Here is a 27,015-nt window from a genome sequence, read left to right on the forward strand (position 1 = left end):
CAATGGGCGTGGATCAGAAGTTGGCCTTGAGTACCAAGGCCCGGGTGTCTGCCTTCGCAATCTTCATTCAGCGACCCTTAGCCACGCACTCTTTTTAGTTCGTACCTTCATTCAGGGGGTTCGACATGTGGTTCCACCTGTACGGTCTCCTTTGCCGCCATGGGATTTAAATTTAGTGCTTTCGGTTCTCCAGAAACCTTGATTTGAGAATATTTGGGAGAGTCACTTGCCTACGTTATCCCAGAAGGTGACATTCTTGGTGGCTATTACCTCGGCCCGCAGGGTATTGGAATCGGTGGCATTATCCTGTCGCAGTCCCTATTTGGTGGTCCATAGGGATAAAGTGGTTCTTCGTCCTGTCTATCATTCCTGCCCAAAGTTGCCTCTGACTTCCATTTGAATGAGGACATTTTGTTGCCTTCCTTGTGTCCCAAGCCGGCTCATCCCAAGGAATTTGCTTTTTATAACTTGGATGTGGTTTGTGCGATTCAGATGTATCTGGCAGCTAATGAGTCCTTTTGGAGGTCAGACTCGATTTTTGTGTTTACGGGCAGACCAAAAAAAGGGCTGTCCGCTTCTTTAGCTACCATCTCCAGATGGATCAGACAGACGGTGACTCAGTCCTATTCCATTAAAGGTCAGGTTCCACCTTTCCCTGTCACAGCGCATTCTACTCAGGCGCTAAGTGCTTCTTGGGCCTTCCGTCATCGGGCATCAATATTGCAAGGCGGCCATTTGGTCGTCGGTGCATACTTTCACAACATTCTATAAGGTAGATACTTTGTCATCTGTGGATGCTTCTTTTGGCTGCAAAGTTTTGCAGGCTGCAGTTTAGGAGGGGCTGTTCCCTCTTGAGGGGTGTTTTTCTTTAAACTTTTATTTTTTCAGATGGAGCTCCTGTGACTTGGATTAGGCTCCTGTGTCCTGGTTGAGGGTACCTACGTTTAGCCTTGGGTTATTTTCCCCACCCCTCGTTTTCCTTTTGGCACTGCTTTTGGACATCCCAGTAGTTATGATTTATGGAGCGCTGTGTCCGTCGATGAACGACAGAGAAAATTGGACTTTTGTACTTACCATAAAATCCATTTCTCTGAGTTTGACAGACACAGCACCCACCCCTCTATGGAATTCTGATATTTCTAATACTGCTCCCTGTTAAACTGATTATCCAGAGCAGAGAGAGGGTTTATATACCAAGCTGAGGATGGCCCATGGCCATAGCCAGGTGTTTTTTGTTTTGCCTAGTCCTACTCCTGAAAGAGGCAATCTAACCCAGTACTTATGATTTATGGAGTGCTGTGTACATCGATGAACTCAGAGAAATGGATTTTACGGTAAGTACAAAAATCACATTTTTCCAAAATCCCATTTTGACGAACGCTCGGCTAATATCACCTGACGTTTTCAATTTTGATAACTCTCGGTATTGTATAATTGTATTGATCTTTTGCTGTAGCCCATTGGCATCAGGGAATAGTGTAATAGCTTGAAGGGGAAATGAAGAACAGGTCAGTGTTTGGTGACCCAAAACGCAGCTCTGAGATTCCCCATTCTAGTGTTCCACAGACTTTGTGTGCCTTTGAAGCAGGTGCAGCGTTCACTTCTGAAGGCCTTTTCATCTTTTTGTAGTACAAAATGCCTTTGGAGTGGTCCTCCCCCAGGTGAGCACAGGGCAATGTATGCAGTAGGGTGATAACCGTGCAGATGCTGCAGGATAAGCAGAAAGATTGGGTCTTTGTTCTTCAAGTATATACATATTGAAGGGGACAAGAATGATCGCACAACTTCTTATCTCTGTCCCAACAGCTCTCAATGTCGTCACTGTGCTGAATGAACAGGCCTGGCAGCTGACTTTGTATCAGTCTTAGATATTTTCCATTTACCTGTCCACTTATTACCATGCACAATTAGCAGTGGACTGATTAAAGCAACACATACCTAGGCAGTGTAGGAAGAGTTGTTTTTTTTTTTTTTTTCAATCTCCTAAAAGTATATTGTGTATCATAAACCGATACCACTTTCTCAATAAAATAATGTTTTCACATTTTTTTTATCATTTGTTGCCCCACTGTGTTGCTGATCTTCTGGAGCCTCTTTGCAGCTGTCCCTGTTTACATGCTCTCCAGTAATGGCTGCATTGCTATTCTCAGGGCAGGCTTCCTTGTAATGACAACAGTGGACCATGCCTGCATAATTTGTGTTAAAATGAGCACTTGTGGTCTCCACTTGAAGCCAGTGTGACAGGTTGATTTAAAATGGGGGATAGGGACACAGCATTGTTGCTCTAAAACAGGAAGTACTTGCACACGGGCCTCCATGTCAGCAAAACCAGGGAATGTGTTTATAAAATCTGACGATTTCAAAATATTAAAAATGACTTTTGAAATCATTTTAATGTTGTTTAGGCTTAGATGTGATTTCAGTGGTTGGGTTTGCATGTACTATATATCATTTACTAAAACTGGAGATTGAAATATCTGGTGCAACTGTGCATGGTAGCCAATCAGCTTCTAACTTCAGCTTGTTCAATGAAACTTTGACAAAAAAAAAAAACTGGAAGCTGATTTTTTTCCCTCTGCATAGTTGCACCAGATTTTGCACTCCAGTTTTAGTAAATTAAAGTCATAGTTTACCCTATCTCTATGGTGTTAGTAAGAGCCAGCCTATGCTGCCTTCCCAGAATTACATCTTTACTACCCATGCAAGAGGAATAATAATGGAAAGCTCCAGATGGTTAAGGCTGGCCAAAAGAGAAGTTATATAATTTGTGGTTGAACAAAAAAAAAGACGTGTTTTCCCCATCAACACATTTGAAGTGGATGGGAGTAATCCTCCCCGTTGCGCTATTGTATTCGGACAGTGGGGGGACTTTCCCAACGTCAGAAGACACCAATCAATGTTTCACTGGCTACAGATCAAGCCGCAAAAATCCCACAGGACGGTTGTGCAGAAGTTGATTAGTAAACCATACATTGAAAATCATCCTGTCCCTGTTTAACAGGATCAATTTTGATCCATATTTGGCCAGCTTAATGTGTATCTGTAGCCCAATTTTATTTAATGTATTTTTTTTTTTAGTTTATGATGAAGTGGGCGACAAACAATTGAGTACTGTCCGTGATACTTTTTATTTGCACTTACATACAATTTTTCAGAACAAGCTTTCGGGGAATACCCCCGAAGAGTGGTTCTCCAGTTTTGCTGCCATTGGAGGCTTTAAATGTGAACATTAATTTCCTGTCTAGTGCAGAGGTTGTCCCCAAGACAGGAAGGGGGGGGGGGGATCTCTCCCAAAAGCAACTGAGATCAAAGTAAAAAATCCTTTTTTTTTTTCTTTTTTTTTTTTTTTTTTACACTAAACATTATTCTCTTAACATAATCTCTACACATCCACTACCTGATAGCCCTGTAACCTGTTTTTTTTATTTATTTTTTTTGACAGCTTGTAATATCTTCCATTAACACCGAACCTCTTCCCCCCCCCCCCCCCTTCTGTTTGTTTGGAACAGGTACTGCAAGTTGGTTGCAGTCATGTCCACTGCTTTACGCACACTACAAAACCGTAGTTAGGAGTGAGCAAAGAGTGTGGTTATATTCCCTCTTATAGTTGGATGTTTTATCTTAATCTAAAAAAAAAAAAAAAAATTGGGTATAGATAAATTTTGATTTTTTTTTTTGATTTTTTTTTTTTCTGATGCAAGGTTAGGAAAATTATCTGCACAATTCTTAATATGTATAATTTTTCCACATGCGTGCATATTTAAATCATTGGGGTTTCATAAACCGTAGGTTTGTTGTTTGTTTTTTAATTATGTGACCAGGTTAGAAGCAAACTGTTGCATCATCGTGCTTGAAGGATTATTCCACCCTGGGGCTGTTTTGTTTAGAGAGAGCTACTAATTGGGTTCCATTTACCACTTGATTATTATGTATTATTGGGTATCCAATCGAGATAGCTTTCCAGCTCTACCCTCCTACTGAACTTCAGTAAATTAAACTTCTCTGCGGCTATCCCTCTACTACATTGTGCTTGTTGAGATCACAAATAATTGTATTTTTACAGCAAGGGATTTTTTTTTCAGAAATTGCTCTGGGATAATGTTACGGTATGTATTGAGTTAGAATGCAATGAACATTTTCATGGAGTTGCTGTCTGGGGAGGAACGACAAGAAAATAAAATAAATAAATAAAGCCAAGACATTTACATTTTCTTCAACTGTGTGCGTTGTTGCCTTTAAATTGCAAATACCCAGATGCCGATAATGTATGACAGTCCATGGTGACTGGAATACGTAAGTGCTTTGTGCTTGCCATCCGTCCTCAGCTGCTGACAGGAGAACAGCAGCCGGTTTGGACAAGGGCACCCTGGGTAAAGCACGAGAGCAAACAGCCTGCTTTTATTTCCCAGTGATGGATTCATTTGTCTGAGATCCAGCCTCTACCCTGCTCTCTGCTGCTTCCCCGCATTTGTTTGCTGTGACATCTATTAGACGTATGACTGGGTCAAGGTTACGTGAGTGGTGCAAGCTGTCTGCCTACCTTTCCTGAGACTACAGTTCAGTGACATTAGATGGAGTATAGACTTGTTTATAGGGGAATGAAATTCATATCTGTGTGTTTGGAAAAGATGTACAGGTCTGATGCATACAAGAGCAATTTCTAGTGAAAATACATGTAAATTATATTGCAGCTTTAGTAAGAAAAAAAGACCCTTTCAATTCAGCTTCTCATACTGCTAGAATTTTTGAAACCTTGTTTACTGCAGATTCCTGCCCACTTTTGTGCTGCAAGTATTTGGCAGAGGCTTTGCAGAACAGCTGTGCTTTTTTTCTGCAAAATGAGGGTCAAGTGGGAAATGGCGCACATGTTTGCTCTCTGAGTTGTCTCCGATATTAAAGTTCCTGCACCCCTCTAGGTGTAGGAGTGTCTCATTAGTTTTGTAGTTATCCTCTCCGATGAAAGCAGAAAGAATACACAAAAGGGATAACATTGATTTGTTAGTAATTCTGATCATGAAGCGCTTAAAGTGTTACTAAACCCAGCATCCTGCATTCATTATATCTGGTCTCCCACAGTACACAGAGCATGGAAATGCAATTATTTTAGTAAATATAAACTGCTAAATACCTTTCCTATCAACAGTATATAGCAGTCTTGTGACTTCTATCTGTTCCTGTAAAAGTTTGTGGGAGGAGTTTCCATACTGCAGTGAGCTGTCCTATGAGACTGGCTGCAGGGCTCCAGACCCTCTGTCTAGATATGTCTGGATAGTGCTGATTGGCCCTGTGCTGATCACATGCACTCTCTCAAGAAGAAAAAACCTGTCTAGCAATGCACACCAAACTGAGCATGTGCAGCCTGACTCCAAAGGCTCTGTCTTACCCGGACATGTTTTGGAGTCGGTGGAAGAAGAGGAGGATCTGTGTATACAAGATCAAGTAGCCTTTTTACATAATGCAGAGGATTAACCCCTTAGGTTCCACAGTGAGTATAACGAGCATGCTTTATTGCATATACAGACTGATTTTACTGTTGTGGCTTTAGTAACACCTTAATGCATTGCTTTGGCAAAGAGCGTGCCATATAGTGATGATTGAAGCTCTACAGAAATTAATTTTGCTTTAGTCATCCTGCTCTGCTTTCTCTCCTTTTAGCAGCCAGTGCAGGCAGTCCAAAGAAGGGTTTAGTCCTTGGAGTTGAGCTTTAAAGTTTAAAATGGAGTATAGGTTTACTTTAAGATGAACCTTTTATGTCCAGCTACTGTAAGTATATGAAGTAACTTTACTGCTACTGTATGTGCACAGTTCCTGTGTGTCTGGGCAGGGCACTATATCCTAGACCTTGGCTCTAAACCATTATTAGGTCACACTACACTAAACCCCAATTTTTCATTCTGCTGCTCAATGCAAAAGCATCTACTGACCCACTTTGTTTAACATGACAGACTCACATTAAATATTTTAGAAAAATGTATGTACATAAAAACCATTAACATACATGGTGTTCCAAAAAAGCTTGATCCACGATAATTAAATTACTAGAAGCCATAATTTCTATCCCTATAAAGTGCACCTTATCAAGGAAATGCATGGTGGTGACACAGACAGGTTTATGGAGTAATGTGAGTAGTTTTTTTTAAAACGGTGCTAATCAATAAGCTGACATCAACACCCCTCCTCGCTACGTCATCCAATATACAAAAATATAAATATGCAAGGTGTTTTGTAAATGGCAGTGGTGCCGGGAAAAAAAAATTATTTAGCCTGTTTAGTTGAGCTTTGAAAATGAGAGAAGCTTTTTCCATGAGCAACTGCTCCAGATTCTGTCTGCTCAGTTTTGAAAATTTCTGCTCGAGTTTACTTGTGCTTCAAGAAAGAAATATGGGGCCACTATTTCTGGCTTCCCTCTAAAATCACCAGTTGCCTAGCAGTTTTCTGTCTTCAATACTTTATCTTCTTAGACCAGTGGAGGTACCAGTTCTTAGCTCCCAGGGCCTCAAATGTCGCCCATGTCATCAGTAAAGAACTGCACATCACAGGCAGTGAATGGAATACTAAAAAGCCCTCAGATGTTGCAAAAAGGCAACAGGAGATGGTTGAAGACTGCAGCCATGTTATCAGACTTGTTGGAAACTGGGGACTCTCAGACTGGAGACCTAACATTTATGAGACTGCTAGAGATCATTGCTATTACAGCCCTTTGCAAATCAATGCTTTCACATGTGTGCTTCATTCTGTCATCAAGGTTCATTATAAAAGATCATGGGCGAAAAAACATGAAGTGAAAAGGGAAGGATAGCACAGAAAGATAGTAGGAAAGAAACATGCCATTTACCTGCTAGAACCCAGTCTACATAATATTTTACCATCACTGGTCTGAGCAAGCATCTAGGCAAGATAAAGCAGACTATGGTCTGCAGGGGCCCAAAGGGCTGCACAGCAAGTGGCCAAGGGTCTTAGACCATAAAAATGCATGCAGCTAATGAAGTCAGAACTCTCAATCTGCTTACATATGTAGACAGCGACCCAAAAAGCATTCAAACATTTGAAGTAGACTATAGTCGGGCAACAAGCATTTTCAGGCGCAAAGTTGAGCAATGGCAGCCCACACATTTCTCTTATCACAGATTTCTCTGAACCTGTGGCTTCCTGCTTGCCTTTATTCCTTACCACTATTCATAATGCCTTTGTCCTATTCTTAGAACTTACTCTTTCATGCCAACAATACCACAATAGCCTTAAAGTTTAAAAAATAAGTCACTTTTTACCTGACTGTAATCGGGGAAAAACTGCAGAAAGCTCTACATTTTTGTTAGCCCTAAGTGGGCAGTCATCTTTTCCTTCAAACATCCCAGAAATCAAATAATTCCTAACTGCATAATTGATGCATTTAAACATTGTTTTGTTTCATCTTATTAAAAATCTCCATACGCACTTCTGGAATACATTTGTTGAAGGTTGGCCCTCTATTTTGTCAAGGTCCTAGGCACACTAGTGTTTTAAAGCAAACGTATTCACTTGCTTGGAAAATATGCTGCTGTAGTTATTTTACTAGACTAGTTATTAATACCATTCATTTGTTTTTTTTTTTTTAGTTTTTGTTTTTTTTTATCATACCAAGGTTGAAAAAGGCCAAAATTCATCCAGTTCAGGGTTTAGAGCTGTACTCCAGGCAGGTATAAAACACCCAATTATGCAGCTCTGTTTTCATTAATTAACCTTTTGTATTTTTTAAAACAAAGCACAGTGAGCTCCAGAATTTAACCCGGGATTGGTCTCCTGCAATCCCCTCTACATCTGAACTCAGAGATGGAGGAGAAGTGGTGGTGGGGGGGGGGGGGGGGGGTTTAGGGCAATCAGCTCTGCTGCAGGGCTCATATGTCCACAATGGACATGCTGACAGGAGAATAAAGTGAGAGATGACCTCATTAGCTTACTACTGCTTCTTTTTTTACGGTCTTGTCAATTGTCTTTTGGTACAGCTGTCTTTTAATTGATTCCACCCCAAGTGCTGCCCCTCTGGACAAATACCTTCCTCTCCAGTCTAGTGATCTTTGTTTTGTGGTCCTGTCTGGCTCCACACAGGTTTTCTAGGAAAAACTTTTTTGTGTGTGCATGTTATCCAGTGCCTCGTTTATTGTTATGGGTAAGCAGTATTTTATTGGACCCTTTGTAGGCCTAAGTAGGGCTTAGTATTAGAAATGAATGGGGCTTTGGTGCTCATGTGCAATAAAACAGGACCGAGCAGGGAATTTTATTTGCTGGAAATGCTCTGTGGCACTGGGCAGGGCTGCACAGCAAAGATTTCTGGTTCAGGGAGTATGGAACGTTTTTGTACAGGTAGGCAGCACTCAGTGGGATGGAGGATTAGAAGTTGTAGAAGATTTTGAAATAAATAACGCTCCAAGCAGTACCAAAAGAAAGTCCTGGGTCCCTGCCCATGAGTGTGTCCTTGTTCCTTTCACTGAGAACCACAAAAGTGAGAGGCCGCACATCGATGACATCACTGGAAACTTTATTGCAGATCGAACAAGCTGTCAAAAACCCCACCTTGAAGTTACACTACACTAATAGGTTTCACCCACTCGGGCTGGCTGTGCAAGGTAAATAAGTAATATTAAATAAGGATTCCAAGAAAAGTAAAAGATTAATATTTACCCTTCATGCCACCAGACTGTGTGAGGCACCTGCAGCATCCAGCATACTTCTGGACTGCAGTTCCTTCTGCTGACCCAAACATCACTAGTGTGTCCCATGCAGATGTAGGTGCCAGTGGATTCAAGCGTAAGGCTAGAGAAAAATTATTTTACTGAAAGATTAGTGAATGCTTGGAACTGAATGCCAACAGAAGGAGGTGCCTTCTGAGTTCTTCAGGGTTGTCTTGGCAAGATGCCGAATTGTCGCAAATAACCCAAAAATTGTCAACACGCTATTGAATGAATAAGACCTGCCTTTTTGTTACCCAAAACCACAGTTTTTTTTACAGGATTAAAACATTTGGCACTGTGTGGGCTAGCCACTACAATCCTAACAACCAAATAAGTAATCAGTTAAAAAGGAGGACATCGGGCATCTGCACAGCATCCATGTTTGCTCCTGTCCTTCTTTGTCAGCACTGAGGTCATGTTGGCAGAGCTAAGGAGAGAAATTGAGGGAGAAGAAAAATGCTGGAATACTAGTCAGTACCAGTTTGCAAGGGTAGAGGAATAAATCGCCTTTAATGCTGGGTGTCCCATGTGTGTGGATGCTGCTGCAATATGTAAAACTATTAGTTTTGTTTTTACATTTAAGAATGGGGTGCCTCGACTGAAAAGAAGGTTAAACACTGAACTAGCTGCAGAATGGCTTTCAGAGATGTACGCTACTGAAATCTTTGCATTATTCCAAAGAAAATGCTAAATAAGACTCAATAATCATTATTAAAATAATTGTAACTGTCTTTTTTTAAAGCATGTTATAATCACCTGCTCTATGCAATGGTTTTGTACAGAACAGCCCTGATCCTTCTCTTCTGGGGTCCTCCACCAGTTTATGGCTCCTCCTATTCTTTGTGTACCACAAAAGAAATCCGCTTGCCATGGTGAAACATTTGATCCCGAGCCACACTCTGTGTCTATTGACACCATAGTGTGGCTTGGCCCTTGTCACTGGATTTGATTGACTGCAGCAGGAGCCAATGGCTCCCGCTGCTCACACTCACACAGTCCAGTGAGGAGGGAGAGAGGCACATCGCCAGATCGAGATCGGGCTCATGTATATATTTAGGAGGGTGCTAATAAAAGTTTTTTTACCCTAATGCGTTAAGGTAAAAAAAACCTGAATCCTTTACAACCACTTTAAACAGGGCTGTCTGTACAACATGTTGGGTTTAAGCCAAATATTAGAACTAAATGCATTGTAAGATTAGTAGCGTCCCTGTGTCCCTATCTTTCCCCTAGCAGGACGCAACATCCTTAGGCACTTGTAGGAGAGTGGACAAATGCTCTTGACATATGTCAGTTTTTGCCTAGGAAAGTATTAACAGAGTGAGATGACATTTGAGAACCTGTCCTGGTCAATTTTATCTTGATTACAAGTCTTGCATAATGTCCTTTTAAAAATAGCAGAATATGCATCTTTGTATAGAATACAAAGCAGAGAATTCTAATCACATGCATTATCGGCTAAAACTGGCAGCAAGGCTCTCAGATTTTCTCCAGGGGATTATGCCACTACTGAGCCTGATATAGAAGGGACATGCACAGATAGATTTTTCTCCCTAATCTAGCTTCAATAATTTTATTGCTGCAGATGTATGTGCGCATGTTGTAATTCTTTACTGCAAAGAGACACTGGTTAAACCAATACTTCTACAGTAATACTGAAAAGGTTCAAAATATTTTATGATCAAGTTCAGCCTGTTCTAATACTGTTGTATCTGCTAATAAAAGCTGCTGAGGATTCATATAATCTCAAGCAAATGCTGCAGAACCTGTGATCTTGCTCAGGCACATCCTGTTACAGGGTGATAACTCTCCGAAGTGTCTATTTTCACCCAATAACAGGAGTAGGATCTTCATGGCAGGATCACCAGGTGGTATTTTAAAGAAAGCTGCAGATTTAAGAAGCTTGAAAACAGCATGTTCCATGGTAAAGCTTTTGAGATGTTATTGAGTGGGTTTAGAGAAAATGAAAGCTCCAGCTCCTGATAAATGAATTAATTCACAGCTGAAACCCACCTATATGAATCTACTAAAGGATTTGGAATGCTCTTTGCCCAATTTTGTGATTCATACACCTCTGCTAGACAGCACAGCTAGGAAGATGCACTGTGTTCCCTGTCGCAGTTAAAGCAGTATTAAACCCCAAACCAAAAATTGAATATATTGAAGCTTACCAATCAAATGTGGTGGCTGCATTCGTTTTCTTAGACTTTTCCTGCTTGTTTTTATGTGGTATTCTAGCCAGTAACACACCATCTGTATTACACTGCTACTTCATCTAGCGCAGTGGTCTCTACACTGTGGCCCTGGGGCCGGATGCAGCTTTTTGCTTGCCTTTAGCTGGTCCTTGAGGCATTATTCCTGCCACTGACACCACCAATGGGGCATAATTCCTTCCACTGACAACAAAAATGGGGCACTATTCCTCCCACTGACACCAGATATTTCTCCCTTTATTACCAAAGATTGAGCTTTGTTTACTTCCACTGTGCACGAGTCTGCCCCCTTAAAGCCTGAAGGACAGTAAACTGGCCCTTTCTTTAGAAAGTTAGGAGACCCCTGATCTAGAGTGTAGGCACCCTAACACGGGAAGAGTGTTACTGGCTAGATCACCTGATGAATACAGAGGGGGGAAAAAAGCCTAAAAAAAAGAAAATTAATCTAGCCACCACATGTAAGGACTGGTAAGCTGCAATATATTACAGTTTTAGTTCTGCGTTTTTAATACCTCTTTAAGCTTCCATTTGCTGAATGTTGCTAATGCAAATTGTTGCTGTTATTACTTTTTATTTGATTTTCACAGTAGACTGAAATGCATTAAAACTTTAAACCATCTCATATTTATGTAAATCTATATTATATTATGGCTTAGCATTTTAATGTAAGGAAGCAAATTTAGTGTGTCTTCATATCCGTCAAACAAATTTTAACAAAGAGGTACTTTGATGGCTTGTTCTGTAAAGTTAGGGCTTATTCAGAAGGGTGGTCAGACCCATCCTCCGATTTGAGCAGCTGTCTGCTGCCTGCTCGCAGCTCCGAGTTGGATTCCCATGCAGCAAACAGAAATGGGTGCACACGCAGCAGCTGGACGGACGATGTCGCATGTCAAAATATGGAGAGAGAGCAGGAATGGGTACACCAATCTCTGCACCCACTAATGCTTTCATGTAGGATTTTGGCATGCGATTCTACAAATCTCCTTTACATCTACAATATTTTGGAATGGAAATGTAAGCTCTGTTCACTATCTTTAGGTATAACTTCCTTTTGGTTTCTATTTATAGGTAAACTACAAACCCTTCCTCATTTTACTATGCCAAATGAACGCATTTGGTCACTTTCATAGTAAAATAAATTATATATCCTTCTCTGTAAGGGCAACTTGAAATTATCTCGCTTCCTAATAGCTGCAACTAGTTATGTCACACTTATATCTGGAGGTTAAAATTGAGTGCAAAATTATATTTGTGGTGCTCAATTTACTTTTGAGAAAATGCCAGCTATAGAACGAGGAGTGTATTTCATGAGAGAAGAGATCTAGATGTAACTGAAACATAAAGCCCAGTCAAAATTCCTGCATTAATGCCAAAGGCAACACACTGCACCCAGGCAAATGTGGCGTACACCTTTAAAACACATTAGCCTATAATACAGTGCAGTACATCTATTTCCTCAGTGTGCTCTGTATGTTAAGACAGACATTTTGGGATGTACAGGGGCAACTCTTGTTACCAAGACAAAAATGAATGGAACATACACAATTGTCACGAGAACTAGAAGCACCTCACTTTGATGAAATTTTCTCTTCCTATTTTGCTTCTAAGATGGGAAGTACAAAGAAAATCTCCAGCAGGACCAGACTGCAAAACAATTCTCAAAGCGCTTGTTTACACTTGCTTCAAAATGTGGCATTTGACACGTTTTTTTAAGCACTCTGAATCTTATTCAAAGCGCTTCTCACTAAATAAAATGTTTACTTTACAGTCCTGTTCATATTGTTGCATTTGCTTTGCGTCACTTCCAAAATTATACCCTATGTCACTTTCTTGGTGCTTCAAAGACTCTCCAAAGCCTCTATAGAAGCTTTTCACAATAATTACTAACATAACCTGCAGCATTAGAGGGGAGTTTATTCAAAGTTTGATTGCATTTGCTTTGTTTTGGAGGTATTGGAGATATGAGATATCCCAGAATGCACTGGGAACCAACAAGCGAACCCAAAAAATCTCATCAGTGGTCACTTCTGGTTCATGTGTGTATATTCTGGGACTGTCTTGTGTGCGGGGCCTGGACCAGAGTGGAGCAACTCGCAGATGGCACATGTGGTGTACAAATGCTATAGCGGAAGGTGAGAGGGGACCAGAGAGATAGGACTGAGTGGCGGAGGATCAGTCAAGCTGGGGAACCAGAGCAGCAGAAACTAGAAACAGTCACACATGGTGAGCAGCATGGAAGCAATATAGCAGGAGGTGAGCAGGGACTGGAGAGCGAGGAGGATCAGCAGAGCTGGGGGTTACTAATGAGTGGGAGATCAACAGAGCTGGAGGTTACTTTTCAGCGGGGGATCAGCAGAGCTTGGGGTTACTACAGAGTGGGGCATCAAAAGAGCTGGGTATTAATGAGCTAGGGATCTGCTGAGCGGGAGTATTACGGAGTTGGCGGTACTACCGAGTTATGGTTCTACTGAGCCCCTGTAAAACAAATTGAAAACAAACACAATATAGGTCAATTACCAAGCTTCATTATAGCTTCAAAAAAGCTTCACAGAAGCATCAAAAACACATCATAATAGCATGTTCAAGCGGTAGGCAAGTTAATGTGTGTTTAAAGTCTCAGCAAGTGAGCCCTAATAGGGGCTTTAACTAAGAAAGAACTGCCTGTTGTCTCAGAATAACCAATCACATTTCAGCACTCTTTCTCCCAAAGTATATTTGTAGTACTGTTTTGAACCCGATTGGGTAATCTGAGGCAGATTGCACTTTCAAGCTATAATGATAAAGAAAGGCCATATGAATGAGCAGTAACTAGTCATGTGGAAAGGGATCTTTTAATTATATGTTTTGCCCGTTTTCTGTTCTTTCGTTCTATACAGTTCATATGGCTGGTATTATTTCTGCATTGTTTTCAACTGTTATTAGAATCAGGGATTATCTGCCTTAGCGTTCACTCCGCTAGAGGAATTTTTCACATATGCTTGAGTATTTTCAGGCAACATTATTCACACAGTTTTATAAACAGACCACCCTAATTTAGAGTGTTGTTAAAATATGTCATGATTAGTGGGATTCATTATACAAATTACCCGTATAAGAATCTATAGCTGTCAGTGTTGGAGCTAGCATTTCTTTTCTCGCTCATTTGCTTTCATATTTTGAGGAAACGGTTATCTTTTTTTCCTGCCAATGATTATGGTCCAAATATATAATATCTGCAAAGCACAAATGACTAGGTCTGCTTCCTGTGTTTGATTACACTTTGCCTCATCCTAATAACTAAGCATATAGGTATGCTGCTTTGTTTTGCTATAGAAAACAAGGTTACCCTTTGATCCCAATGATCCTCATAATTAGGCTCCAAGGGGTGGAGCGAAATAAGCTGGGGTGTTGCCTGGCTGGAGTCTGGATGAGGCTGCCATTCATCTCACTTCATGTACATGGGTCTGCTTCATCATTTATGGCTTATGGACCATTTCCTTTTGACATTGCTTTTAATCATGCACTTTTTCCTGTTCTTTAAGGGCTTGTTCACACCAGCGAGCCTTGCTGCTCACACAAGTGCTTGTGTGCGCTGGGAGACACAATGCCAATGGCTAATGTCCCAGCATAGCACACTGTTTACTGTTTTGAAAACTTGATTGAAATGTCATGAGTGATAATCCAATACAGTTCTATTCACTTCAACACTTCTGCATTGAGGTGGTTCGTGTCACAACCCACTGTTCATGTCTTGATGAATTAACTCCATTGAATACAAGGCTTTTTGCCTTGTCTGTGCATTGGGGCTGCCCTGGAAATGGCTAACCGCATAACCCCAACGCATCTGTTGTGAATGGGCCCCGTAAACCTCAAACCCAAGAACAAAAATGTATTTTACTGTAGTTTACCAGTGCTTAGTTGTGCTGCCTGTTTTTTTTAGGCTAAGCACATTTTCAGCAATTGAAACTATCTGTTGAACCTGCCAGAAATGCATTGTCTTTGTCACATCCCCTAAGCTGCACTGAAATCATAAACTGTGTTATTTCCCTTTATTTAAACTACTAAACCCACCAACCCCCATGTATTAAAGAAAAACAGCCATGTTTGAAAGGCGAAATACAGCCAAAGTTCGTTTAGCTGTACTTCTCCTGTGGATCACAGGAGTGCAGTTCATTCTACACTCCTGTGACCCGTTTTCTGCAGACAGCGGGCTGAAGCCTTCTGTTGGCTGATGTCAGAGGTGGTCCAGGCTCGAGAAACATTGCCTCATTGAAGTCGGGATCTGCCCACATGCCTGGACTAGCACCCGGCTCAGCCTCTCAGCGAACCGCCGAGAGCCTGAGCTGGCTGCTCCCAGAGGAGAGAAAAGTGTCTGACAGTCAGCAGCTCTCTGTTCAGGGAGCTGGGAAAATGGAGCGGTGTCTGATCACTCAGTTCTCAGGGGGACAGATGGAGCATCGGACTGATGCTGCATATACCTAGGCAAGTATGATTCTTAAAAAAAAAAACATCTCTTTCAAGTTCACCATGGTTGGCATTCATGGCGCTCCCTTCATAGATACAGAAGTATGATAGAGCATGGCCACCCAAGGACAAAATGTATGTAATGGCATTGTAGCTAACCAGACCTTAATATGTCCTACTCATAACACTTGTCTAATCACAGGAGATGCATAGAAACAGATCTGTTTATTTTATAACAAACTTTTTTTTATTTGATATTTGTTATAGGAAATGCTCCTTATTTATAGATTTGGACTTTGGCAAACAGCAAGTGGGAGTAAATCTGTCACTTGCTAAATTGCTGTCAACCTGTTTGTCTGTCTAGCCATTAACCTGATATGTCTGTCCACTGGTCTTGCCATTTTGGTATTGATTAGTGATCTTGTCAATTGTTTTTATGGTTTATCTCAGTTTTGAAATCCTGGCCCCATTGCTTGTGTCCCTTTTCCCTGTAATAATCAGTACTGGCAGTATTTGGCTTTGTCCTCCAACCATGCACACACCTACATGCAGCTTTTTCCGTCAGTATCAACAGCACTTGGCTAGGCCTAACAGATCAGTCCCACACTAATTCTCTGAGAAAATGGGGACAATTGGCATACTGTTACAGATTTGCCACTATGTGAATATAAATACTTCTATGCTAGAAAGATCTCCTTATCATGTGAGTGTTAACCTCTAAACGACTTGATCACCTCGAGCAAGACTTGGAACTGTGGAAAGCCTGCACATATTGGGTTGTAAATGACCAGCCTCCCTTAAATGATGTAGCTAGGAAATCTCTTTAAGAGGCCACATTAATGGTATTGACAACCACCTAGGCAACATTGAATAAAAACTGCATAGCTTTAGGGATTAACATTTCTTCTGTGTCTTAAATATTTAATGATTTCGTATATAAGATTGCTGCTGTAGCGTGCCATGTTCCAAAGTACAGTTTTACATAAACCTCTGTCACATAACGCAAGGAATTCTAATGTTCATGGTCACAAAGCAATATAATAAACACCGTGAGCACATTCTTAACTGGCTTACGTGGATATATATACAATATATACACAAGAATTGTTCATCTTGCATATCATTTGTAACACGTATAATGGCTAAAGTGTCTGCATAGCCAATAGTTTTACATTTTTAGTTATGGTTAGAGTAGGAAAGACCTGTCAGGTTATTTTTTCCTGTCTGTTTCCCACTGGGGACATTTCTCTTTACTTCCAGAGATTTTAAAGAAATCTAAAGTGAGGGGATTTTTCAGGTTTTGTGCATCTGAAAACATGCTACTTTTTCCAATGCGTGGGGGTGCTATTAAGAATTAATGGCACCCACATGCTTCTGCTAAAATGCATGTTGTCCTTGCAGGTCAGAGGAACATGTGCAATTTACACACATTCTCGAACCCGGTACAGTGTTAACCTAAGCTAAGAAGGAAGCTTCCTTCACTGTGAAGGATAGGTACATTTAGTTTACGCTTTAAAATACTTCTCAGTCGTGACTGCTATTGAGGGCATCTTAAATAAAACCTATACTGAGTAAATACGGAGATGATGATTTCTAACCTTACTTTCTTAAACTCTAGTTGCCTGGCTGTCATACTGACCCAATGTTTATAGTAAACTGGGACAATGTTCTGTTTCCCCAGTTAAGGGGATTTCCCCTCAGCTCTTGTGCTGGTGACATAACAGGAGGTGATGGGAAATGCCCTCAAATTAAGAAGAAATCACAATTTTTGACAGTTATCACCAGAATTTGTGTCCTCACTGGAAGATTTCCTCTTTACTCTTTCTAAAGACAACACTAAAGATTTAATTTCTCTTTAACTTCTGCCACAGGGACAACAGTCCCCAAAACAGAAAGCAAAGATGAATTTCCAATGAGACTTGATGCGACTGTTGGCCCCTGAAACATCTCCTGTTAAAACGATTTGGACTCCTTTACCATCTGATCTGGCACCACTGTTGTAGTCATACACACTGAGGACAGTTTCTGCAGTTTCTTTTTAAAAATGCCTGTTTACACCCATGAGCTGTACTGATGGCATAACCCATTGTGTGCACTGTGAGACACAAGGTTTATTGAAATGTCCTGATTGATATTGAAGTACAGTTGATGGTGCATGCACTACTTTTTTCAGCACATACCACAAAAACGCCACAGTGAAAACTAAACTTGTTTGTTTCTGCATGCGAAACTGAATTTGACATTTTTATTTTCTTAAGCGCTACACAAATTACATTATTATTATTATTTTTTTTTTTGTCTGGGTTCTGTTAGGAGAAAAAAATCTCCTGCTTTCTTGTTCTGTCAGAAATTGTCCTCATTCACACAGACCTTTTGAGCTCAGGGACATGCACCTGCACCCACACCCGCACAAATGTCAAATTGGGAGCAGCCACTTTGTGCAGCCATTGCTTCCCAATTGAGATGAATGGGACTGCCTCCATGGGGGTGCATTGAACATCTGTGCATCCCCATGTGAGCGAAACAAGGCTATCGCACGGGTTTATACCTAAGTTTGTCCATGTAAATGGCCAAAATGTTGAAATCTGCCCAGTGAGTAGACTGAATATTAAAATCCAACAAAGGTTCCAATCCTTTCCCACTCTGTTAAGGAGATGCTTGACTGAGTATCTACTTTATTATAATTTATGAACAGATGTGTAAAATGTCTGGGAAGTATCGGAACATAATATTAAGAAATGAAGCTGCTTGGAAGGGACAGTATATGATGACCTCCTATCCAGTAATTCAATAGAGAATTGCTAAGGCTCCATGCACACTGGGCTTTCAAAAATACCAGTACTCCTGGCAGAAAAAAACAAAAAAAAAAAACTCTGATATAGAGCATTTTTGTACAGGATTTGAGAGCTTAGGAGCGTTTATTGTTTTTTTCTGCCAGAAAGCTCCAACCAAAAACGAAAACCAGAAGGGTTTTTTTTTTTTTTTTTCCTGCCTTTAAACCCTGAGCTCAAAATATGCCTCCAATCATCCTAATGTGCAAGGACTCCTAGGATAACATTGAGCTGCTTCTACAGGCAAAACAAAACTCCTATAAAAGCATCGTTTTTTAAGCCATTGTGCATATAGCCTAACTGTCATTTTCCTACCAGGTTTTTGCCTCACAGCCAAGTTGCCTAATGTCCAATATTTCTTTCTGTCTGATGGTAAAGGTGGACACTTCTGTGTGCGCCAGTTGTGAATAGTATTGGTAGCTCTGCATTTTAGATTTAGTGGTCCTTTAAAATGTATCTGTCACTTGGGTGACAGGACCACGGTGTTGCATAATAAACAAAGACTACAAGAAATTCACTATTACATGCTTCCATTTCTAAACAATTAGCAGTAGACAACCAGCAGTTTTGGCACCTGTCAATTTTTTGAGTTGCTCTCTCTGTTTAGTGGTGCGAATTAGGAAAGTGACAGAAGTTCTTACTTGCATACATGTTCCCTGTCAGTGATTCAAAGCATTGGAGAAAGATTCAGCTTGACAAGCAGCTAGTATTCTAAGGGAAGCTCAGCAATGGCAACCTCCATGTATGACAGGTTTACTTTAGGAAGTACTTCTCGCAACAAGTAAGTGATGTGGTGCCTGCACATACCTTTACATTATGAGTAATCTGTCTCTGTCTCACCTAGAATTCCAAATGGGCACACTCAGCATGACAATGAGCATGGTCATCTCAAATCAATTGACAGGTTTCAGCTATCTGACACCACCAACACCCTCTCCAAATTTGCTATTAGAGATTTACACTAGTATAATGTTTTTGTGGCGATAAGTTTCCTTTAAGTCCATAAACACTGGTAATATATGGCCTTTTTTCAGCTCATGTAGAAATGTCATGTTATAATAACAGCAATCTATCACTATACATCATTATGCAGCTTAAGTGACCATTGAGTCATTTATATCACTTACCCCTCTCGGTTAGCTTCTCCCTTCTCTAGCTCCTGAATCACACCCAAAAGCACTTTAATTGTTTCCTGACTAGAGCTGATCAGGTTTTCCATGTTCTGAAGCTGTGCTTTTAAGTCTGTCACTTCTGTGTGAGGCACGATTTGTTGGCATTCATCACTCAAAGCAACCGTCGACTGACAAGGCTGATTTTTATCCGTGGGTAAAACCTTTATCTGCAGGGCCTGCTCATTACATTCCGTCGTTTGACACTGTGACTGCGCCGTGCAGGCCTTAGGGTTTACATCTTGGCCTTGCAAGCCATTAAGATGACTAGTTCTTTTGTCTTCTGCATCCTTCAGCGGACAGACTGTCCGCTCTGTGTCACTCAAGTCTTCGGGGTCTGTTAAATTTGGGTTAAGTGTAGGGGAGTGGATGGTGGCTTCTTCTTTTAGAAGCACCTTAACATGTGGCGGGTGGTGGGACTGCATGTTCCCCAATGGCCTTTTGTCGTGTTTAGTGGGTTCATGCAAATGGCAGATGGCCTGCTCCAAAGTGGAGATTGCTGGGTTTTGAAGAGGAGGGGATTCTTTAGTACAGCTGTGCAAATCCGTGCTTCCACATGCATCTGAGCAATTGCTTGATGGGACAACATCCATGTTTTCACTAGAATGCACCATGAGATCAGCGACCACTCTCTCACCGACCCTGCGGCATTGGTTGGACTCCCCTGAGCTTTTGAGATCTTTTGTATCCTTGACCTCTATTACAAATCCGTTGTTCTGGCCCTTCATTGTATCAGCTCCCGAGGCATTTTTCAACAGGTTTCCTTTTTTGCGGTCCAGCGGAAAAGTCTGATATCGTTTTTTCAGGTCTGGTGAAGTCTGAACCCCTGTGCTCTTGGTAACGTTGGGTATAGACCGTCGGGCAGGCACTGTCATGTACTTCCGGTAAGCTTTATAAGAAAGAGACTTTCCTTCCTTCTTCTCGCTCTGTGGCACTGTGGAAAGCTGTTTATCCCTCTGCTCGTTCTGAGCTTCGCAAATATCTTTAAACCTTACTTGAAGGGCTTTATTCCTCTTCTTGATCTGCCGGTTGGGGTCCAATGCATATTTCATTTCTAAGGCTAAGGAAACAGCTGGTTCAGCTTCACTTTCTGAGGATGTCAGCACACATTTCTCCCCCTCCTTGCTCACCATGATTCCTGTATGAAAACACAGAGTAATCAGTAAATATAACATAATTTAATGTTACGTTTAGTCAAGGTCTTCCTGTGAAATAGGGTTTTTCCCTGTCATAGAGAGACTACAAAACCTGTCATTTGTACCTCCCTACTGCTCTTTCCCTACGGTCTCCTTATATGGAATCCCCAACATACAGCCCCCTTGAATAGCACAACCTAGCAGCTTGGATTCTACGACTGATCAGTGTCTTGTGCTCAATGCAGCTTCACTTCATCATTCTGTTGCCTTTCAGTAGGTACCTCTGACTTGAGCTGAGAAGCTGAGAAGCTTTCAAAATGCTTGGCATTCCTGTTAAATTCCTTAGTTTAAAGTGGTTAAGTATACATTTTTTATTAAAATAATAAGCATATTATACTTGTTCTGCGCAATGGTATTGCTCAGAGCAACTCCAAACCCTTCTCTTCCAGGATTCCCTACCATCACTCTCGCCGTCTCCTTTTCTGTGTGTGCTCCCATATCAAGCGGCACAGTGCAGTGTGTCCTATCCCCCTTTCCTCCTCCCAGGATGCTGTCTGTGTGTCCTGTGAGGAGAGGAACACAGACCAGTGCCACTGCAGACTGACACCGCAATGGATTGAGAGAGGACTCAGGTAAGTATATAGGGAGGTACCTTAATGCAGGGTTGGCTTTAGAACCACTGTAAAGTTTCTATGTTTAAAGCCATTTTAGACCTTTTTGCGTTTATTAAGGCAAAACAGGCTGCATTTTTTTTACGCTGTGCTGGCACCACGCTGGAGAGTCAGACCACTGATCTCGTATACATTTTAGCAGCCTGAGTTTCTAATGGCCCGAGAAACCCCTCCCCGTACAGTGCTCTAATTAACAAGTGCTTTTGCTACCAGAGCAGAGCTTATAATTGCAGCGGTGGGTGGAGAATCTCAAACCGAACCACTAAAGACCTGGCCAGCTTCATCGTGAATTGTGAAAGCAATAGTCTGACTTTCAAGTGTGCTTGCAACACTATATATATATATATATATATATATATATATATATATGGAAAAAGACAAACCTATTTCTTACCTTACATGCAGTCTACACAACAATAATAAATGCTGAAGCTTTAATTGGGCTTTAAGACTTCATATTGCAATGGATAACAAATTGCACAGCCTTTTTTAACCAGGATTTACTAAAAAATTGTATTCACTGTGGTTCCAGTGTCACTTCCTCCAGGGTGATTAGTATTTTGGAGGCATTGTGTCTTAGCGGGAAAAAAATGGACCCTGGGAGATGCATGCTACTGATAAGGCAGTGAGTTATGTCTTGACTGTTCAAGTGTGCAAAGATTAATAATGTGGACAGTGGCCTATTTTAATATCGAACTGAGCTTCTGGCTTTTTCTTCCCCTCTCTTCTGATTGAGAGTTAGAGTGCTACAAAAGGAGTTCTCACCTGCACAAACCTGACTCAACCACCTGCTCGTGCTACATGAACAGGATAACCCCTCAGGGCCGAACATTTCTGTTCATGTGAGTGTAATGGGGGAAGTAATATACAGCTTGGTGTAACTTTTCTCAGGGTTAGTAATAGTGTTCAGGGCAGGTATGCTAACCATCTAGGTCAGTTATTATCCAAGATAGCAACTGGGCCTTGAGAATAGAAAGAGAGCAGAAATTTGCCCAGAAGGGGCAGAGGTAAATCTAATGGGCCATACACACTATAAGATTTTCTGAAGGCTTTTTCCTTTAGACTTACCAAAACCATATAATATGAGGTCAAACCTAAACACTTTCAATTTGTATGCAATCTGGCAGGCCCTTGCACTACATAGAAAAGGTAAATCTGAAGGAAATCTAACCACAAAAGTTGGATAGTGTGTATCCAGATTAAGGCCCTTGTCACACACGCAGACCAGACCGTTCATTTCATTAGTTCAGTCATGTCAAAATGGATGAAGTATTTTTCAGTTTTTCATCAGAGGCCATCAATTTTTCATAAGTTTATGCGTTTATTAAACAGAGGAAAAATAGAGCTTTGATCAGTTTAAAAAAATTAATGAATGTTTTTCCATTGAGATTCCATTGAGATGCATTGACGTCCGTTTTTCATCCGTAAATGGATGAAAAATGGACAAACAGACAGCATGTGTGAAAGGGCGCTTAAACATAAAACATACTCATGAAGGTCTAACCTTTCCCAGTTTTCCCACACCTAAAAAATTATGTTGGCTTTAATAATTTTAAAGTAATCTCATCACCTGGGAAGATCACAAAAAAATCTTTTATGAAAACTGCATCTATGTTCATGAGGGAAGCCACATACTGTATATTCATTACCTGTGCAAGCTACTGTCTACTTCTTGCTTAGCAGTGCTGCACAACATCTGTGCTTCAACTCAAGGAAATTTAAAAGGTAAACATTTATTTTTTGAATGAATGACCGCATTTGGGACTAAAGGTAGCCACTTTGATACCTTTTTTTTGCTTTTTTTTTTTTTAGCATCATAGTGACTTCCTTGAATGCCGATTCACATTTATGCTATGCGGGAACGCTGTGAATATACAGCGTGTTCCTGCATCTCATCCGCATAACAGGCAGTTCACTCTGCCATATGCGATACGCTGGGGGTGTTAATTCAATGTTAACGACACCCCCAGATCAGATCGCATATCGCAGTGCGATCTGAAAGTTCGCACAGAATCAGATCGCACTAGTGTGAACCACTATGCAATCCGATTCTGCTGAGGACCAAAAAAAGGGTCCTGTGCGTGTTTAGTGCAATTGCGGTGCGAATTCAGCCATTTCAAACAGTATGGCTGAATTTGCACCGCACATACATTGCATGTAATTTTTGTAGCAGTGCACTCCGAATTACATGCGATCTCTGTGATCGCACAAATGTGAACCGGCACTTCTCCCCAAAGGCTGTCATTCATTCAAAAAATAAATGTTTACCTTTTAAATTTCCTTGAGTTGAAGCACAGTTGTGCAGCACTGCTAGGCAAGAAGTAGACAGTAGCTTGCACAGGTAATGAATATACAGTATGTGGCTTCCCTCATGAACATAGATGCAGTTTTCATAAAATATTTTTTTGTGATCTTCCCAGCTGATGAGATTACTTTAAAATCATTAAACTTAATTTTTTAAGTGTGGGAAAACTGGGAAAGGTTATACCTTTCATGAGTATTTTATATGTGTAAGGCCGCTTTCACACATGCTGTCTGTCAATTTTTCATCCATCCGTTGACTGATGAAAAACGGACATCAATGCATCTCTATGGAAAAATGGATGTAAATGGATGATCATTAATTTACATCAGTTTACATGTGAACCTGTCATCTGTTTTTTTTAAATTGATAAATGCTTAATTTTTCCTCTGTTAAATAAACGGGTTGGATGGAAAATGGATGTAAACTGACAAATGGTCATTTTTTCATCCGTTTTTGCATTGGTAGTGAATGTAAAATAAACTGATGAAAAACTGAAGAATACTTCATCCATTTTGACATGACTGAACTGATGAAATGAATGGTCTGTTTATGTCCTTAATCGGGCAGTACCAAATTAAGAGACAGTTTTCAATAAAAAGAAATTACTTTTTTTTTTTTGTAATTCCTTTTTATTGAAAACTGTCTCCTAATTTAGCACTGTCAGAGTAAGGCCCCTTTCATCATTGTCATCACTTTTTCATCTGATCCATTTTATTTTTTTAACAGATAAAAAAGAGGGCTTTCATCTGTTCAAAAAAACGGAGCGGATGAAAATGGATTTAAATGAATGATCATCTGTTGTCATCCATTTTCCATAGGAATGCATTGATGTCCGTTTTTCATTCGTCAACAGATGGATGAAAAACGGACGAACGGTCCATATGTGTGAAAGGGGCCTAATGGTGACCACTGCTTTCTGCAGCTTCTGGTATTCAGTGGACTGCTATATAGCCAGCTGGGAAAAAGATTTGCAATCAAATACCACTGATGAACAAATAGACAAGATCATGCAGTTAGTCCATGTGTCCTCTATTTAAAACCGAGGAAGTAAATTATAAACTCCTTATCCGCTGGTATTATACTCCAAATAAACTACATGCAATGTCCTCTGTGGCATCACCTTTGGGTTGGAGGAATTGTGGCGGCATCGCAACACATGGACACATTTGGTGGACTTGTCTACCTATTCAGGGGTATCAGAAGGCAGTAGCTGACACAATCCTCATTATAAAAAAAGATGAAATAAAGCCAGAACCTTGGTCTATGTTGTTTCATTGTTCAGCAGTGTCAATAGGCAGATATAGGAGATCAACCACTCCATATTTACTGAACGCTGTGAAATCTTTGATTCCTTTGTATTGGAGAAAACACACGGTACCCACTGTAGCCCAATGGCTACATAAAGTTGATGATCTATGTTCTTTAGAAGAGCTAACATGTTTGGCTAGAGATAACGTTGTTAAATATTAAAAAATATGGGCCTGCTGGCATGAGTTTAAAACTACTGCCTCATATAGCATTATTTATTCTAGGTAAATGACGGCCTCATTACAAACATTGACGCTTAAGACGAGTTCATAAGAAGAGAAAGGGAAAGAAAATTCTCTGTAATGTAAATGCTGTATTGGAACTAATGCACAGATATGCACCTAATTCCTTTTTGTTTTCATTTTTTTTTTCTCTTCTTTCTTTTCCCTTTCTTTTTACTCTTCTCTCTTTCATGTTATAATAACGTATTTTCTGGGATGTATTGGTTTGATACCTTATAAGGTCTTAGGGCTCTTTTAGACAGGCGGACCATTCAGATCCACCTGTCCATTTTTTTTTGGCAGATCTGAACGGTCCCCCCATGCATCCCTATGGGGCATCGGATGTCAGCGGAGACATGTCCGCTGACATCCGTTCCATCAAATCTGGACGGATGGAAACCCTATTTTCCATTTGTCCAGCGGATCGGATGAGAACGGACCGACGGTCTGTTCCCAATCCGATTCCCCCATAGAGATGTATGGGAAACTGACAGCTGTGTCTCCGCAGAGAGAGAACAGCTGTCATCCTCCTGCTCAGCGGGGATCGGCGGATCGATCCCCCGCTGAGATAAACGGAGTCCGGACGGGCTGTGTGAAAGGGGCCTTAGAAGAAGTTCTGTCGGTTTATATTCCTTGTTGAAATATTCAATAAAAAGATTTAAACTAGGAGTGGGCTGCAGTGGTGCTTATATCACCTTCCTATTCTACACTATAACGTGTAAATCTAAAACTGCAGTATCTACTTGTGCTCCTAGCCAGAAAAGGAATTACTAAATACATCCTGTGCTCCCTCCCATTCAGCACTAATACAACAGAGACATGTTACAATGGGAACTGTGCAGTGAGGATGATGTACCAAAGTAGCACTTGTAGCCTAATTGTGGAGTGCCTCAGAAAAGGTGCACACAATAGAAAGTGTCACTTATCTACAGGAAATGGTTGGGGAGCAATTCACTGGCAGGGACAACAAACTTTTTGAAGAACTACATTTCTGTGTAATTTTAATATGAGCATGATCGAACATGTGAAAACAGGGGTCTCCAAACTTTCTATACAGAGGGCCATTTTTCTGTCCTTCAGATTTTCAGGGGGCCAGACTGTGGCCAGTGGGAGTAAAAATGCCCCGGCATCAATGGGAGTAAATAATGCCCCATCATTGGTGTCTGTGGAGGAAATAGGGTGCCTTTGTTGGCGTTAGTGGAGGAATAGTGCCCCATCATTGGCGTCAGTGGGAGGAATATTGCCCAATTGATATCAGTGACAGCAATTATGCCCCCTTGGTGTCGGTGACAGGAATTATGCTCCGTTGTTAGTGTCAGTGGGAGGAATAGTGCCCCATTGTTAGTGTCAGAAGAGGAAAGTGCCCCATCACTAGTGTCAGTGGGAGGAATTATGCCCCTGTTGTATCAGTGGAAGGAATCTTGCCCCAAGGACCTGATACAGTCAAGCAAAGGGCCACAGTTTGGAGACCACTGTGTAGCGCTATGACACACATCATTTTGATTTTTGCCTGTTGATACACTTTAGTTTAATTCTGTTATTGTGCTCACATTGCAAACATTACAATCTAATGGCTTATGTAAGATGACAATTGAACAGGCTACTATGTATCTACAATCACGAAAGCTACTGCCAGTAAATAAATAAATGCCCTCATGAAAATATGGCAAGCAAGTGAAAAGGTGAAAATCACATGAAAATGTCTTTTATGTAAAATTTCTGTAATAACTGGGAATGTGTACTCAATGAAAATACACCATCCCTTCCCTTTGATGCAGATGAACAGAGTTGGCGATGCTGCCAGAGGGGGAAAAAAGGATTCCTGCATGGATTAAACCTTTCACAAGACTGCATCCTTCACTTCCAAAAGCAAATACTCTATAACTTTGGTATAAAAAATACTTTGAATATGCGAAGAAATTTCTGCTTTTTCAGTAGCACAGGTTGTCCTTGCGGACTCTGCAGAGTCCTAAAGATAAATGGGTCTCTTGAGACTGTTTCGTATTGACCTAG

The 27,015-nt window shown here is 40.8% G+C and overlaps 2 protein-coding genes across 2 annotated transcripts in view; one reads left to right on the forward strand and one right to left on the reverse strand.

Annotated features, from left to right (window-relative positions):
• DOCK1 (dedicator of cytokinesis 1) overlaps window positions 1-27,015 on the forward strand; it is a 696,032-nt gene that overhangs the window by 350,312 nt on the left and 318,705 nt on the right. The window lies entirely within an intron of this gene.
• The window catches only part of INSYN2A (inhibitory synaptic factor 2A), an 82,525-nt gene that overhangs the window by 35,961 nt on the left and 19,549 nt on the right, over window positions 1-27,015 (reverse strand). The window contains exon 2 of the mRNA XM_082266716.1: window positions 19,320-20,499. Within this exon, the coding sequence (XP_082122842.1) occupies window positions 19,320-20,494 (1,175 nt within the window). The 5' untranslated portion in view covers window positions 20,495-20,499. The remainder of the gene's footprint in view (window positions 1-19,319; window positions 20,500-27,015) is intronic.

This window comes from Pelophylax lessonae (assembly GCF_965119305.1).
Source record: "Pelophylax lessonae genome assembly, chromosome: 9".
Classification (NCBI taxonomy): domain Eukaryota; kingdom Metazoa; phylum Chordata; class Amphibia; order Anura; family Ranidae; genus Pelophylax; species Pelophylax lessonae.